The 16,729-nt window shown below is 39.3% G+C and overlaps 1 protein-coding gene across 5 annotated transcripts in view; it reads right to left on the bottom strand.

Moving 5' to 3' along the window:
* NDRG4 (NDRG family member 4) overlaps window positions 1-16,729 on the bottom strand; it is a 1,570,634-nt gene that overhangs the window by 179,080 nt on the left and 1,374,825 nt on the right. For all 5 annotated transcript variants that reach the window (XM_044081333.1, XM_044081334.1, XM_044081335.1 and 2 more), the window contains one exon: window positions 3,483-3,569. In XM_044081333.1, coding sequence (XP_043937268.1) covers window positions 3,483-3,569 — 87 coding nt within the window. The remainder of the gene's footprint in view (window positions 1-3,482; window positions 3,570-16,729) is intronic.

The raw sequence follows: 16,729 nt of genomic DNA, 5'->3' as shown, positions 1-16,729 counted from the left end.
TTTGAAGGTTGCCTATGTCTCTGTTTATGAGATCCATGCTGATACGTTCCATGGCTTTAAAGATGAGGATGGTCAGACTTATAGTTCTATAATTCCCTGAGTCTGTTGCTAAGCCACCTTTGTGGAGGGGAATAACTATTGGTGTTTTCCATTCTGCAGGAACAAAGCCAGTGGTTAGGCTATGATTGAATAGTGTAATTAATGGTGATGCTAGTTCATGTTTTAGTTTGTTTAGAAGACAGCTGGGATGGCATCTGGTCCGATAGAGTGTTTTTTGCCTTAGACAAGGCTTAATGACCTGCTCTTTGGATAAAAAGAGTGGGGAGGTGGAGTTGGAGGCAAGGTTTGTGATAAGTTTGGAGGGGGTAAGGGAGTGATATTTTCACTAGCATGTTTGCTATCTCAGTGGGATCAGTGTGTGTGATACCGTTAGTTACTACTTCAGCATATGCTTGGGTCCTTCCTTTTAACCTACGTATGTAGCTGTAAAAGGCCTTATGATTATCCTTGGCTGTGATTGCTAGGTTTTTCTCAATGTTACACTTAAAGAATTTGACATGTTGTCTTTTTTTTGGGGCCTCGCCTTAGTTTACTTAGACATCAACTTTTTGCATTTGTTATAAAATTTGTTGATACTGGATGTCCACCAGGGTGGCATTTTTTTTTACTTGGGCCTCGGGCTTTGAGTCTCTCTGGAACAGTTGAGTCTATACACTTATACAAGTGATTGCACATGGTTTTAGTGAAAGCTTTGATGTAGTTAACACTTCCAGCTGGGGATGGGGCTTGGAATGCATTTATACCTTCCCCTAGGAAGGTATAGTTTGCTTTGGAGAAGTTTTTTTTTTAGTCTGACTGCCCTTTGTGAGTTCTGGTGTTACTGCCAGTTTGAAGGTGATTGATTTGTAGTCAAATATAATTAATGAGTGTCTGACAGTTACAATGGCGCATCTGTTTGTCATAATAGTGAGGACCAGATCTAGTATGTCTGTTCCTCTTTTTGGGGGTTGAGCAATTTGTTCCACTGAGTTAGGGCTAGAGTCGGTTTCTCATTTGATGGTGGGATAATTGAAATCCCCATGACCAGAATGTTTGGCAACATTTGGATTGACTCCAGATTGGTCAAGTAGGCCTCATGCACATCATGATCCATGGAGGGGATCTATAGCTATGACTTGAATGGGGGACTTACTCACAGTAATCTCAACATGGAGTAACTCCATGGAGTTGTCCAGTCTAACTAGACGGGAGGTGAATTTATCTCTACTATAGATAGAAACATCGCCCCTTTGGTTTTCACACATTCATTTTGCAGTATGAAGGTGTGGAAAGCATTGTAGCATTGCAAGGCCAGGGTAATCTCTGAGGTCTTGAACCAGGTTTGTGTGACTGCACAGACATCTATATCCTCCAGTGATAGAAGTCCTTCCAGGGTGTGCAGTTTTTGGTTAAAGCTCCTAACGTTTAGCAGCATAACTCTTATTTTGTAAAGGCTTGCAATTTTCACATTGGCAATTTTGTTTTTGAAACCTTGCATAAAAAGGCTTTATGGGAAGGCAAGAGCCTTTGCCAGCAGCTGAAAGCCTAGTGGTGCCATTTGCAAATCATCTCTGACAAAGCAGCAAGGTTTGTCGACCATGTCATCCCAGGCTGACAGAAACTTGATCCCCTTTGAATGATACCAAAATGTGAGCCAATTATTGAAATTGATCATTTTTTTGGTTTATGTTTATACTGTGGCATCATTCTGTATGAGGGTAATATAAGGCTAGGGACATACCTGCCTAAGACACATACTCAGAGAGCACAATCATGTCTCTCTTCATATAGTCCAGTGAGGTATATTTCAGGTCATTCACTCCAGCATGAGCTGTGACAGAGTAATAATGGTACTTGTTGCCAAGAGACTTTAATGCATGCATGATCCAATGAATCCTGGCACTGGACAGGCAGCTGACCATGACTTTCTCCTTATCTAACCTGGTGAGCGGGGCATCTGTGTGTCTCACTATGGAGTCTCCAGTGACAAGAAAAAGTTTTTGAGTGTTACATCTTAAGGAGTTGGTAGGTGAAACACTGGTGTTACTATGAGTCTTGGGTGCTGTCGGAACTCTGTTAGTTGTAGCAGTCTTTTGTTTTGGAGGTCTCTGATGTTTCAGTAAGTTTTTTGAGAGAACTTCTGCATATGTTGATTTATGTGTTTGATGTGTACTATGTGTATGAATAGTGGTACTATGTGCATAAGCAGTGGTGGGTGAGTTGACAACCTCTTCAGTGTTACTGCTTTGAGTGTGAGAGAGCAGGGATTCAAGATTCTTGGTGTAAATACCTCTCTATCATTCTGTACTATTGTGAATTATTAGTACAGGGTTGTCAGTGTACATGACACAGTTGCTACACTCCTCAGAAGACACAATTCAACAAGGCTGGCAGGAGAAACAAGGGTAGTCCAACTGCCCATAATGCTAAGTTTGAAGAACTGTTATCAGAAAGGGGGTGCTTTCAGGACTAATCTAGGAGGTGCTCTGTAGATGGGTGTTTCTAATGTTTTTTTTGGTTGGCAGTTTAATAGGTCTCAGCTCACAATGCTTCTTAGACCATAGATTTACTAAAGATGAGGACTACACTAATGTACTACAGCTGTACCCAAAGGAAAAATTGTTGAAATGATCTATCTGGCTATGATGCACAATGGTGTTGCGTGATGTGTAAACAAGCAGAAACCTGCTCAAATGCAAGGCTTAAATGCCAGAAGCTAAAAACTTAAAAAAAAAAAAAAACTTTAAAAAATTTCAAAATAACCAGTGAAGGTGCTTACTCCAAAACCCTAGACCAATCACCCTTCACCAGACAGGTTCAAATCATCACTCTTCTCTCACAAGGGTGCAGAAGGGCCACTTCCAATCAAAGATGACTTGGAAAATGTGCTCAGAATAAAACAGTCACTACAAACAGACCCAGATACAGCAAACCTGTATCTGGACTATGCTACAGCTACTAGCTACACTAATTTAGGTGGGAAACACTGAAAATGTTTTAAACAGCAGAAAATCAGCAAGAAGACACTAAAGAATATTTTAAACAGCAAATTAGTCAGTTATTTAAAACACTGCTTGGTTGGAAAAGAGAACAAACAGAACAGATACTTTTTAAACAGTGAAAACTAGCATGGGGGGGTGGACATCATCTAACCACCAGCTGGTTAAGACTAGTGACATAGCCAATCAGTAATATGAGAAAACATGCAGAAATGTTTATAAATATGAGCAGAGATGACACAGAATGTCTATATCACTTTTGTTAGATCTAATATTTCCAACAGTACATTACTAGTAACTCTAGCTGAAATTAAGACTGAAACAGGAACCAGTGTGACCATAGATGGCATATACTCATTAGGAGGCATGCCTTATTTGGAGTGATCCTGCTGATGAAAATAATTTATCTGTAATCCTGACATTCTGGAAGGAAACTTCACAAACCTTTGACGCTGCCCAGTCAATCCATCCCTTGCCATTTGGATCAATGTTGATGAGGACAAGTCCTTCAACCATGTCAGGAAAAATCAGCTGAAATGGAAAGAAAAACAACCTATTAATGGGCATACAACAGGCACTGACACTATGATGGAAATGTAAAAGCAAAGAACTGAGCAACTAAAAAAGTATTTAACAGCTTTAAGTTAATTAATTAAACAAACTAAGCATATATCGGGTAGTGTTTCTGGAGTGTAACCAAAAAGTTCATAGAAGGACAGTGGATTCTGTAGATTCTGTGAATACAGTACTGTGTGTGTGTGTGTGTGTGTGTGTGTGTGTGTGTGTGTGTGTGTGTGTGTGTGTGTGTGTGTGTGTGTGTGTGTGTGTGTCTCTGCCTGCTTATGCCTATTAGGTAGAAAATAGTGACAGATACATCGGAGGCTCTTTGCTTCATCCAATATTTCACTACAGATGAGTTGATCCAACCTTGAACAGTTAAAAAGTACTACACAGTTGCTAATTTAGCTGATAACTTATTAAATTTATAACAGCTTCTTGTCTACAAGCTCTTAGTAGTCATTTAGATACTGTAGGTAATCATGCAACACATTTTTGTCTGGAAATCTGTTTCATGCCAAGCTTTTGACCAACTTTGTATTAGATTTTTGCAACACCAAGAGCAATAACTAAGCTACACATACATATTCATCCATCTATTGCTGTTGACTCAAATCCAGCTCTTACAGGGACTGCATGAACAGACACCACCATCCATAGAGTTTACTAGGCAAGTGCAGACTGATGTAGATTGCCAGGCCTTTCTTCCATATCACACATACAGACCTATGGGCAATTAAGGGTCAACAATCCACCTACTGCATGTGTTTGGGATGTGGGAGGAAACTGGAGTACCTTGAAGACACCAATCCAAACGTATGTAAGACATGCAGTTTCTGCATAGAATATATCTCAGTCAAGAACCAAACCAAAGATTCTCTTGCAATGAGGTGACCATGCTATTCACTGACCTCCCCCATGTGCAAAAACATGCCAGCTCACATAACCATTAGCAATGTGCATTGCACATCTTAGACAATAATATGAATCAACATACCTCACTACAATCCAGATGGAATAAAGCAAGAAAGCTGCACAAAAACAGTTTCCATGGCATGTGACTGTGCCTCACAAAGTAAATTGAAATAGTCTCCCCCCATTTCAGCAATTCTACCAACATTTTATCTTTGTCAGTACAAGTTACTATTATAAATTTCCATTTAGTATAGATCACTCCTTAAATGCTCAGCGATGCATACACTAACCCTTTCCACCCTTTGTAACCAAGGTTTAGGGTCCCCGTACAATCCCATGAAAGAGCGCACATTTACTGGAATGTTCATATCTAGAAATCAAAAGCTTATATCTGTAAATTCCAGTCACAAGTGAGCTTTCTCACTACAAGGCCATATCAGATGTTCAAAGTCAACATCTGCCTTGTCACATCTCAAGCAAATTGCCATGCCCATTCTCTAGTTTTTGACCTAATTCAATATTAAATACTACTGCTGTGATGCCACAGTGGTGACTACTACTGCTGTGACGCCACATTGGTGACTACTACTGCTGTGACGCCACATTGGTGACTACTATGGCTGTGATGCCACACTGGTGACTACTACTGCTGTGATGCCACATGGGAACTACAACCATTGTGAGGACATACTGATGACTTCTACTACTGTGATGCCATGCTGCTGACTACTATGGCTGTGATGCCACATTGGTGACTACTACGGCTGTGATGCCACACTGGTGACTACTACTGCTGTGATGCCACATGGGAACTACAACCATTGTGAGGACATACTGATGACTTCTACTACTGTGATGCCATGCTGTTGACTACTATGGCTGTGATGCCACATTGGTGACTACTACTGCTGTGATGCCACATGGGAACTACAACCATTGCAAGGACATACTGATGACTTCTACTACTGTGATGCCATGCTGTTGACTACTATGGCTGTGATGCCACATTGGTGACTACTACGGCTGTGATGCCACACTGGTGACTACTACTGCTGTGATGCCACATGGGAACTACAACCATTGTGAGGACATACTGATGACTTCTACTACTGTGATGCCATGCTGTTGACTACTATGGCTGTGATGCCACATTGGTGACTACTACTGCTGTGATGCCACATGGGAACTACAACCATTGCGAGGACATACTGATGACTTCTACTACTGAGATGCCATGCTGTTGACTACTACTGCTGTGATGCCACATGGGAACTACAACCATTGTGAGGACATACTGATGACTTCTACTACTGTGATGCCATGCTGTTGACTACTACAGCTGTGATGCCACATTGGTGACTACTACGGCTGTGATGCCTGCCACTTTGCTGACTACAACCACAGCGAGGCCATTGTGGTGACTTCTACTACTGTGATGTCACATTGGTGACTACAACCACAGCAAGGCCATACTGGTGATTTCTACTACTGTGATGCCACACTGATGACTACTACCGCTATGATGCCACATTGGTGACTACAACCACTGCGAGGCCATACTGGTGACTTCTACTACTGTGAAGCTACACATGTGACTATTCTGGCTGTGATGCCACACTAGTGACTACCATGGCTGTGATGCCAGATTGGTAACTACTATGGCTGTGATGCCACACTGGTGACTACAACCACTGCAAGGCCATACTGGTGACTTCTACTGCTGTGATGCCGCACTGGTAACTACTAATGCTGTGATGCCACACTGATGACTACAACCACTGTGAGGCCATACTGGTGACTTCTACTACTGTGAAGCCACACATGTGACTATTACTGCTCTGATGCCACACTGGTGACTACTACTATTGCTGTGATGCTACATTTAACTGGGAAAGGACCCATCATGCAATGAGCTCAAAAGGCATAGTGCACCTCAGAAAATGGGATTTCCCAATAGTCTGTTGTCCTGGTTATCCCGTTTGCTACATAAATAACTCTCAGCCACTAGCAATGGAAAAAATGGATATATTTGAAGGAGCTCAGAGTGACTTAATGGTAACAATTCAAAGCTCTTTGCCATCCTTAGAAGAGCATATAAATGACCTCCTCCTCCTTTCTTCTGTACTTTAACCTTGGCTTTGCAGCCTGAACATTTCCAAGGGACTACAATGAGTTGATCAATCCTCCATATTAATTGCAAGCATCTCCACAAGCTTTTGTTAAACAGCCTATGTTTGCTACAAAGATCTGCAAATTAATGTATTCACAGGCAATTACTATGCTTTCAGTTCCTGTGGCCACTAAGGAAACTAACTCAATTTTCCTGCTGCCCCAAAGCAGTGTCTGGTTAAGTAATTTGCTCAGAACCATGCAGGAGGTAGATGGAGGCTGAGGGGTTCAAATCCCAGAATGCAGTAAGTAGTTCATTAATGGGTCATAGTTAACTTAGAGGCCTTGCATTCATTTCACCCATCTAGCTGCTCCACTCAGGCTGAGCAAAGCAAACTCTCTTCTTTCTGCAAAAGTATCATATAGGACCATTTCCGCAGTCACTGGTAAATGTTTTCAGCAAATAATGCAACCTTCAAATAAATGACCTGCCCCATTCTCACAGAAAAATGTCACCCCCTTTTTCCCTCAGTAATGTATTTGTATGGCTTTAACACATTTGGCACCTCTATCCTGTCGCATAGTTCAGAATGTATATCATTAGTTTGTTACCTTGCATCTACTGCTCAAACTAAAATAAATGCTGATGAAGCTGACACCACCAGTCTCTCCCTTTACTTGAACCACCCTAAATAAATGGTAACCAGCACCAGGAATAACTGAAAATTTGGAAAATGGTGCAAATCCAATCACTGGAAATGACTCTCCTCAATGTAATTTGTCTGGGAAGTAGACAATGTGGACTGAAATATTCAAGAAGGCTAAAATGTTATAGTTTGCTAGCCTTCTGCATGCTAAATGGGGAAAAACATTTAACATTCAGTTGTAATTTCAGAAGCAGAAATATAAAATATTGCAGTTACAAGACACGTTTCAGAATTACTGCAAATGAAGAAACAATCTGCTGAATATACACCATTTATTCTTTATGGGCATACAAGTAAGCCAAAAATGAAATTTGGTTGGTTATATGATTTATTAGCTCAAGTCAAAATCACATATATGTTAATCTGAAATTAACAGATGAGGGCCAGGTTACTAATAGACTCAGATTTATTTTACATAAAGTGAGTTGCATGCATGCTGGAAAAGTTTAAAATAAGCAAAAACAGAATTAAAAATGAACTACAGTTTAATAATATTGCATGAGGTATGGTAACAATTATGATAAAAATAAATACCTGGGGACTGAGGTATGGTAACAATCATGATAAAAATAAATACCTGGGGATTGAGGTATGGTAACAATCATGATAAAAATAAATACCAGGGGATTACTCAACTATACAAAAGCTCTGAGGAAAGAAATCAAGTTGCTAAGATATATAAAATAAAAGAAAGCAAAAGTCATCTGAGAAGACTGCCTTGCTAGACCCAAAGTCATAAACAATTGCTGTTTCTGGGCACAATTTTTAAGAATGTGCAGAGAGTCCAAGAAAAGCTGGTTCTATTTGCAGATGATATTACTTTATACCTGACAAAACCAGAAGGAGACATACAGTGTTGTGGAACATTTTGAGACAGTTTCAAATCTTTTCAGGATACAAAACTAATAAAGCTAAAACAAATACAATTGCGATAAAGTATGTACCCACACAAGAATTGGTTCAGAAATATCCATATTTATGGGGACATGATAAAATGCAATATTTAAGAGCATGGATTAAAAATGATTCTGATGTGGCAGCCAAGAGTATGTGGGAAGAGACTAAACAAAAGATAAAAACAAAATGAGAAAATGCAAGTTTTGTTATATGGCTATGGATAGTAAGATACAAACAGTCAAAATGTTTTAAACCCATTAATCTTATACACAGGTCAGGCATATGTTTATCAACCAGAGGAGAAGTTGTGGATAGCAATTAATAAAGAGCTGAAGGACTATATCTGGGAGGGGAAGATGGCAAGAGTCAAGCGGGATAAGCTGATTCTTCCAGTAGAACAGGGTGGATTGGGATTACACAATTTGAAGGGGTATTTCAGAGCTACACAGTTAAGGCTCCTATACATAGCACAAGCAGAAAACTATAATTCAAAGTGGAAAGGGATGATGATGAAACAGGGGAGAAGCTCAAGAAACAAGGAGAGACTGGGATTTTGGATGCAGGCCTTTAAGGAGAATAAAAATAATCATACAGAATATTATATCTAAAAACTGGCATAAAGTATCTTAAGAACTAAGCCATCTCGTGAACTGAGAAAGGAGATTTTGCCGTTAGGGATGACTCCAATTAGGGATACAGACCATAGGCAAGAGGGGGCTGGAATTTATTGGAGAAAACTGGCAAAGCAGCCAACAAGGTATTGGGAGCAAATAACTAGAGAGGGAAAGATAATAGGATGGGAAGATGCTTGGATTGCAGGTTAGAGATTGCCTTCCCTATCGAGGATTGATAGAGTTTAGGCAAAGAGAAAGAATAGGGGGTCCTAAATGAAAGAGCACCACTGGTAGAGTTTTTACGGAATCTAGAACAGAAGCTGCCATTAAAAAAGGAATAATTAGTAGAGCATATAAAATATTGCATAATACCTGTAAGAATCAGTTAGAGGAGGTTAGAAAGGAATGGGAAGAGAGACTGGATAAGCAATTTACAAACAATGGGAGGATATACGTATGTCTCCCAAATATGCAACAAAATCTACAACATTTAGGATTTCTGCTTGGAAATGTTTACACAGATATTTTTATACCCCAAGTAGACGCCAGAGAATTTTTCCTCAAGTAGACAGCAAATGTTACAGGTGTGACGGGGAAGAAAGAGGTAATTGCGAACATATTTTCTGGGAGTTTGGTGAGTTGGCGGAATTTAAGGATTTCCTGTGGGATGCACTAAGATGCTGCTTGGGCAGATTGGTGTAATGAGGGAGATGATTTCTCTGAGCTATGATACAGAATTAGAATTGCCTAGATATGGTAAGGCTTTGCTGTGTCTATTTATGGTAAAAAATTACTAGAAAATGGAATTCAAAATGCAAACCAACTATACTGGAAGTAGTGAATATAGTAACTGAGATAATACAGCTGGAATTGAGATCTTTAGAAAGAGTAAGAGCAAACTACATAGGAAAAATGGGAATGATATTTAAAAGAAGGCAAGACTTAAATGAGCTGTTTGTCAGAAAATGGGTAGATTATAAGTGATGTATGATGTTTTTTAAATTTTTGTCCTACCATTGATCCCTCCTATCTACTTCCTTCTCCTCCTAACCCTTATAAACATACCATTGAACCAGGCGAGAAATTCAATTACTCTCCCAGCCTACCTTAATATCATACCACCACTTATATCTGCAACAATATCCACCGACTATGTTGATTCCTACAACAGGACTCGCATAGCCTATCACTCAGCTATTACACCTACTATATGTGTTAGAGGTTTAAGTACTTAGTCTCTAATTAATTCCTATATCTGCTTTGTAACCACTGGATGAAGTGTCCTATATAAAATTTGCTAGCTGAAAACTACTCACATGGAATGCTCTCATGTATATACTCTTTATTGCTTGTATAATATCTTTGATTTGAGAATGATTACTTATGTACTTTTTTCACCAATTGTATAAGCTGAAAATAATATGTACTAAATGTCTTTATTAATGTAAATTCAGTATTGTATGTGAAATGTCTTGTATGTGGAGCTTTTCTCCCCGGGACTCCACTGAAAATGGGCACTTCTGTCCCAGCTTGGCCACTCCGGTAAACAAATGGAAATAAATAAATAATACATAAATAATGTTTGCAGCTGAGAATGTGTCACTATGGCTTGTGATGTAAAATGCTTGCAGCTAGGACTGTGTCGGTGTGGTTTGTTTTCAATTATATAAATGTGTGATTGCCTGTGTGATGGGTGATGGTTTGATAAAGTAGTTTCTTGTTAAAAAAAAAGGGGGGGGGCAGGAGTTGAATAATTTATGTAATGTTGCTTAGGATGTATGTTATATAGCAATATATGTGAAGTATAATATATGTAAACGTGAACTTATTAATACAGTTTGAGTACTTTCATATAAATGTAAATTTGCCTATTTCACAAGTGATAATTCAATAAAGGTGTTTAAAAAAAAAGAATGTGCATAGAGTAAACTGTGGAAATGTGGAGTGCAGGAGAAAAACCCAGAAAAATATGCAATCAGAAAATAAGTTGGAAATACAAGAAAAAAGGTTTTCAATTAATAAATGAAGTATGGTACTTTGAGTAAATACTGACAAAGAAGGTCTGCTCAAATATTCAAATAAGAGTCTGATAGCAATCACACCAAAGCTATTGCTATGTAAAATGCTCACTTATTCTGCCTTCATTTAAAAGTGAAAGGCCAGAAACTGCTTACATGTAAATATAAAAATTTCATTTTCAGATAGCTGACACAGCAAATGTTTGTTGGATTATTGTTTATTTGATTTATAAGTGGCTTGGGCATGGTGAAAATAATTTGTAATGTGAAACTGCAGTTACAGTGTGGGCCACAACATGCTCAGTCCAATAAATTGTTCAGAATACAGAGTTATTTATTTACTTTTTCCCACCCTATTTACTTCCACAGAACCATCATCTCATGACCACAGATCGTCTTCTAATTTACTGGGTATACTAGACACATCCTAGAACCCCCCCCGGCTGACCACAGCTATTGGGAGCTGGTGCAGAGACTGAGGACCCTGGAGCAGCATCAGAATGCTGCAGGGGAGTGCTTTTCCTTGTATGACCAAACCCTTTGCCCTTTACCTCTAAGCAGCACTTGTCTCATCTTCAGGGATGGACATACATTGGGGGTATGCTAACATAAAATCCCACCTCAATGGTGACTCGGCCACTAACCCTGCCTCCTGTTAGCATCACCCCAACCACCTCTTAAGCTGTCAGCCTCCAATGGAGATCTAACACATGTCCTTCCTCTTTGGATGGGAGATCCTCCTAAGCAAGCGTCACAGGTGCCTGAGCTGCTAAGTGACCCAGGTCATGTGGGCCATAGATAGGGTTTTATTCCTCTATGCCATGGTGCTGGCATGGAGACTTGTTTATTGGCTTAGGTTATTTACCAGAGATGCTGTACAACACTGCTACAGATTTTACATAGCTTCCTGCAGTGAATACCCCAATGAAAATTTTGGTAGAAGGAGCTGAACCACCTGAGATTAAAAAAAAAGACAACAACTACTGAATGGCTGAATAGCATGGTTGCTGTTATGAATCCATACAAAATTTATATTCACACAAATTCAAAATACCTTAATAAAGTCATAAGAAAAAAAGCATAACTGAAGAAATGGTGTCTGTCATATCAAAAAGCAAAGATTTTTTTCTGGATTCAGAGAACTCAAGCTTGATGAGGAAAGTTCCAGGCTGGGTATTTTTTACTGACATGTGGGAACGCAGAAAATTTTGAAAGTACAGTTTGGTATTCTGACAACAAACTATTGTGGCATAAAATCAAAGAAGAACATACTATGTCTGCACACAAAACAACCTCAAGCTGCATGACTTAGATATATATATAGGCCATGTCTCAACAAGTGAAGGCTTGAAATCAGATGCTGAGAAAGTATTATCAATAGCGGAATTGCATCATCTTAAGAATAAATATGGATGCAGAATTGCTCATAGGTTCACAGTTTCATAGGTACTTACTAGGCTATTATCCATGAGGATCTTTAAAAACCTAATCTTACATTCCATTGAAGGTTTTAGTCCTCATAATTTAAGTAAGAACAGACCAGAGTTGGGCAGAGCATTTGCATGTTACCACTATACATAAAGTGATAAACCAGGGATGATTTTGCAGCATTCTCATAACCAGTGTCAGAACATTTACATGTTACATCTAACCATAAAGGACCAGATTTTTAAATTAGGGTGAATTTGTGGTTACCCAACCATTCATTCAGATTGCATTTTTAACAGGGTAAGAGAAGTAGTTTGTTCTATCTGGAAAGGAAGGTGAGTCCAAAGAAGACGTATTTTCTGTGATATACATCTATACCTCCAACATGTTCTATTTATATTGCAGAAGAGAGTGGGTGTTTATTCAACCAGTGAACTTGTAGATGTGCAGCTCAGAGAGGATAGAGTCTGTTGAGGCCCTGTACATGAGGGAAAGATCACCCTTCAGTAGCCTGTATGTTATTGAGAAGCGGGATCAAGGCTTTCAGATGGTCAGTGTAGATTTTGTGATTTAGGCCCTTGATATTTCTAGGTGGGAAACTATTGTGGCCATTCAAGTTGTGTTAAGTATTTGGACAGTTAGATACTGAAGGGGACATTATACTCAATGGTTGGCCTAATAAGTGCCGAACACAGTAGAATGATAACATCTCGGACCCAGACACCACACCCTTACTAATAAGCTGTGCAATGAAAAAGACTTTCTTACAATAGTGGATACATGGTGATGAAACGTTTGTTATCCACATAGTTTCCTAGGTCACAAGCTACAAAATCAATTTTCAAGGGTGTGCTGCAAATGTGATAGCTATAGTAAATGTTATGCTTGCCAAGGAAGACTATTACAGACTTTTTGCCATTTCGTTTTACTCCATTGTTATGACACCAGCTAGTTGTTTTAAGTAGGCCTGCTTGGAAAATCTTGGTGTCTTCTGGAGAATTTATGATGAGACCAGGTATATAGTCATCTGCAAGCTTGGTCAACTACAAATCCCTTACATTAGCTTTGACCTTCGAGACATAAATGCCAAAGAGGAATGGCCCAATAACTGAAACCTGGGAGTACACCACTAGTGGCAGATCTTTTGAAAGAGGTAGAGATGCCTACTTTAAATTCCTGGGTCCTATTTGAGAACCAATTTGTTACCCAATGAGTTACATAGGGATTAATATTTATCTGGGACACTTTATCAGCAATACCCAAGTATAGGATGGTATTGAACACCTTTGTGAGGTCCAAATATGCAGTATGTGCTGATTTTCCCTCATCCATTGCTTCAGTAACTTTCTTGAAGAAGTATGCCAGGTTAAGCAGCAGGCTCTACCTTTGACAAAATCAAACTGGCTTAGGTCATGTGTTTGTAGCTTAACTATATCAGTATTTACTAATTCCATACTGATTGCCTTCATAGGTTTACCCATGAGACAGCTCAGACATATGGGGCTATCATTACCCAGGTCTGTTTCTTAAATATTTACATCTCTTGCAGGTTGTACAATAAACTAGTAAAAGTAACGTCCAATTAGTTAGTATATGACAGTTACTACACTGCCTTAGAACACTTAATGCTTATCAGGCTGGAAAACTGGAGCTTGTGTAGTGCTCACAGTTTGGATGGAAACTACCAGTAGACCCTGAAGATTTTCTATCTTTTCCCTTAAATAAAAAGGCTAGTTCCCAGCCCTCCCTCAGCTCACAGATGATTAACCTTAAGTGACGTGTTCTAATTTTTGTGACTCAAAAGGCACAGCTTTGGTTTATTTCCTAGTTTAAGAAGCATTACTACTATGCTTCTTTGCCCATATGGTCTACCCCTCCCCCCATGAAGATACATCCAGTAGTCTATTTACTACTGCAAATTCCTCTAAAGGGATGTCCCTTTACCCCTTCCTCTTCTTGCTTCTGACCCATGCTCTTCCTTCTCCTCTTCAGCAGTCATCTTTTTTTTAATTGACTGGACCCTCACTGCTTCTTACACATATGCTAGCTCTATGAGAAGTAATTCTTATTATATTTTGGTATTAATTTGTGAAAATCTGTTGTACCGAGATGATCAGTTTTGTTCTTCTCCTCAATTTTTTTGGTGAGGGGTTGGCATAATTGCTAGGGTGTTTACCTTATAGACACAAGGTACAGAGTTTGATTCTCAGATAGGGGTGATTTGCTAGGTGTGAACTGACCCACAAGGGTAGTTAGCATAGTACTAGCCCTAGAGGCTGAGAATCTGGCTACAGGAATGCATTTTTTGAAAATGCCATTGATCACCTGGAACATTAAGGGAAATGTTGGGGTTTAGACTGATCAGTGCCCAGCAGGTCCATGTATCCTCTGTGGGAGTCCAAAGCTTTCTGGGATCCTCAAGTGAAATGTTCTCTTATGAAGCTGAAAGACTGCATGAAGGAAAAGCCTTAATCCAAGGACCTGATGGTATACAATTTTTATTGTCAACATCCTCTGCCAGAGGAGCTCAATCTAGAGAAGTATAGGCCAATACACAGACTTCATCCTCTGTGATTTCACAGTCTACCATCTGTTTCTTCCTTCTTAATATGAACTTTCAGTTCAGAGATGCTAGACCAAGATGTTGTGACAGGGGAAACATTAGCTCTTTGAATGCAGAAAGATATATAGTGGGACTGCTATCCCTGTGTCCAATTTCCAAGCCAAACCAGTGGACCCTGAAGGCACTGGGTGGACAAGGCAGTCTGGAATGAGTCATAATAGTGACTGACTGATGAGAAATCTCATGCATAAAATGGTGTGCATGAATTCCTCCATACCTTTAATACTTTCTGAGCCACAGGCTGACCTACAATTGGTGGCTGGAATCTGCTGTCCAAGTAAATGAAAGAAATGATGCCTGGTCCACTACCCCACTCCCTGTAGGTACATCAATAGGTGGCTATACTATAGACATCAATGTGATGGGGCTTACCAACTGTTATCACCATTGAACTAGATTTCTAAGACCTAGGTGAGTCTAGCAGGGTTACTAAGACTTTACACATCTTGGCTGCTTCTTAGGTAACTGCCTTTTGGGGGTTTGCCCATAATCCGTGGCTGTTTTCCTGTTTTTCATGCATTACCATGCAAGAAAGCCCAGCTGACTTTGCGGGGGCAGGTATCCTTTTGTCTGAGGAGATTATTTTTTGGTTGTCCAAAATGCCTTAATGATTCTCTCCTGGCTTTTATTATTTTTCCTGTTATGCTTTTCAGCTTAATGCTCTTTATCCAGTTAGAAAAGGCATTGCAGGTAAAAGTCCATCACTGGAATCTGTCTACAACAGTCACAATTGGTAAGTTTGTTCTTCAGATGTTATGGACACTGGAAATAAATAGCTTCAACAAAACCTCACAAAACAAGGTTAAATCACCAACTGGCAGAACAGCACCAGCAATAATTTAATTTACAGTAGAGAGTCTATTATTCGAAAGTCGATTATCTGAAACGTCAATTATCCAAACTCAGCCTTCCAAAGTTTTCAGGTAGAAAAAAAAATCATAAAGTCTGAATATGTAAACATTATATGTATTCTCTTGCGTGTGTTTTTTGAGGTTGTGGCCCGCTTGTGTGTGAAAAATATTCTTTATTGTCCACTGGAATCACTGAATGGTTAAAAAGTGTATTCAATGCTTGCAGAAAAAACAAGATTTTAGAAGTTTTTTATCAGGTTCAATTACATGTTTGAACTACTCTAGGTCCCAATTATTTGGATAATCAACTGTCTACTGTAACTGGAAAAAAGATTCCCAAATAGGTGTCTATCACTCGGACAGTGAAAAGTCTGGATTCCCTTATGTCATAACTGACTACCAATGCACGTAGCATGACACAAAGGACAGGAGATTGTGAGAGCTACTTTCTCTTTCTAGCGAATATCATTATGTTTTAAATAAATAAAGTAAATAAAATTCTAATGTTTGTAACGTGGAAAAGCCTGCTAGAGAACAATCAAAGCTCTAGGAAGCTGGCTGACCACACTGATGTATAGTTGTGGCAAATTTCCATATTTCATGAAAGCTACTGCAACAGTAATTCTTATGAAGAGCATTAGAAGATAGACAGATGCTTTGAACTCGGTCCAGAGCTCCTTTCAACATAAGATCTAGCAGAAGGTCAGGTAGGGCTCGTGAAAATAGTATGAGCAAAATTTATGGACAATCTGCTTGGTGAAACTAATACTTCTGTTTCGCAGGTGTAGGAATGCTGTCCTCCAAGTCGGAAATCAGAGGCTGAACAAACACAATATTTCTTGTAAACATTATCCATCAAATTCAGGACAATCTATGCCTTCTGCCTGCCCCATAAACATTTACAGACATGAAACTATATCTAAACTATATTTCTAAATCTTAATATGTCAGCATTCAATAGCTATAGCAGT

The sequence above is a fragment of the Protopterus annectens genome, chromosome 8.part0 (genome assembly GCF_019279795.1).
Source record: "Protopterus annectens isolate FY-2018-M chromosome 8.part0, PAN1.0, whole genome shotgun sequence".
Taxonomy (NCBI): domain Eukaryota; kingdom Metazoa; phylum Chordata; order Ceratodontiformes; family Protopteridae; genus Protopterus; species Protopterus annectens.
The sequence above is the reverse complement of the archived record's forward strand: the minus strand, read 5'-3'. Positions and strand labels throughout refer to the sequence as shown.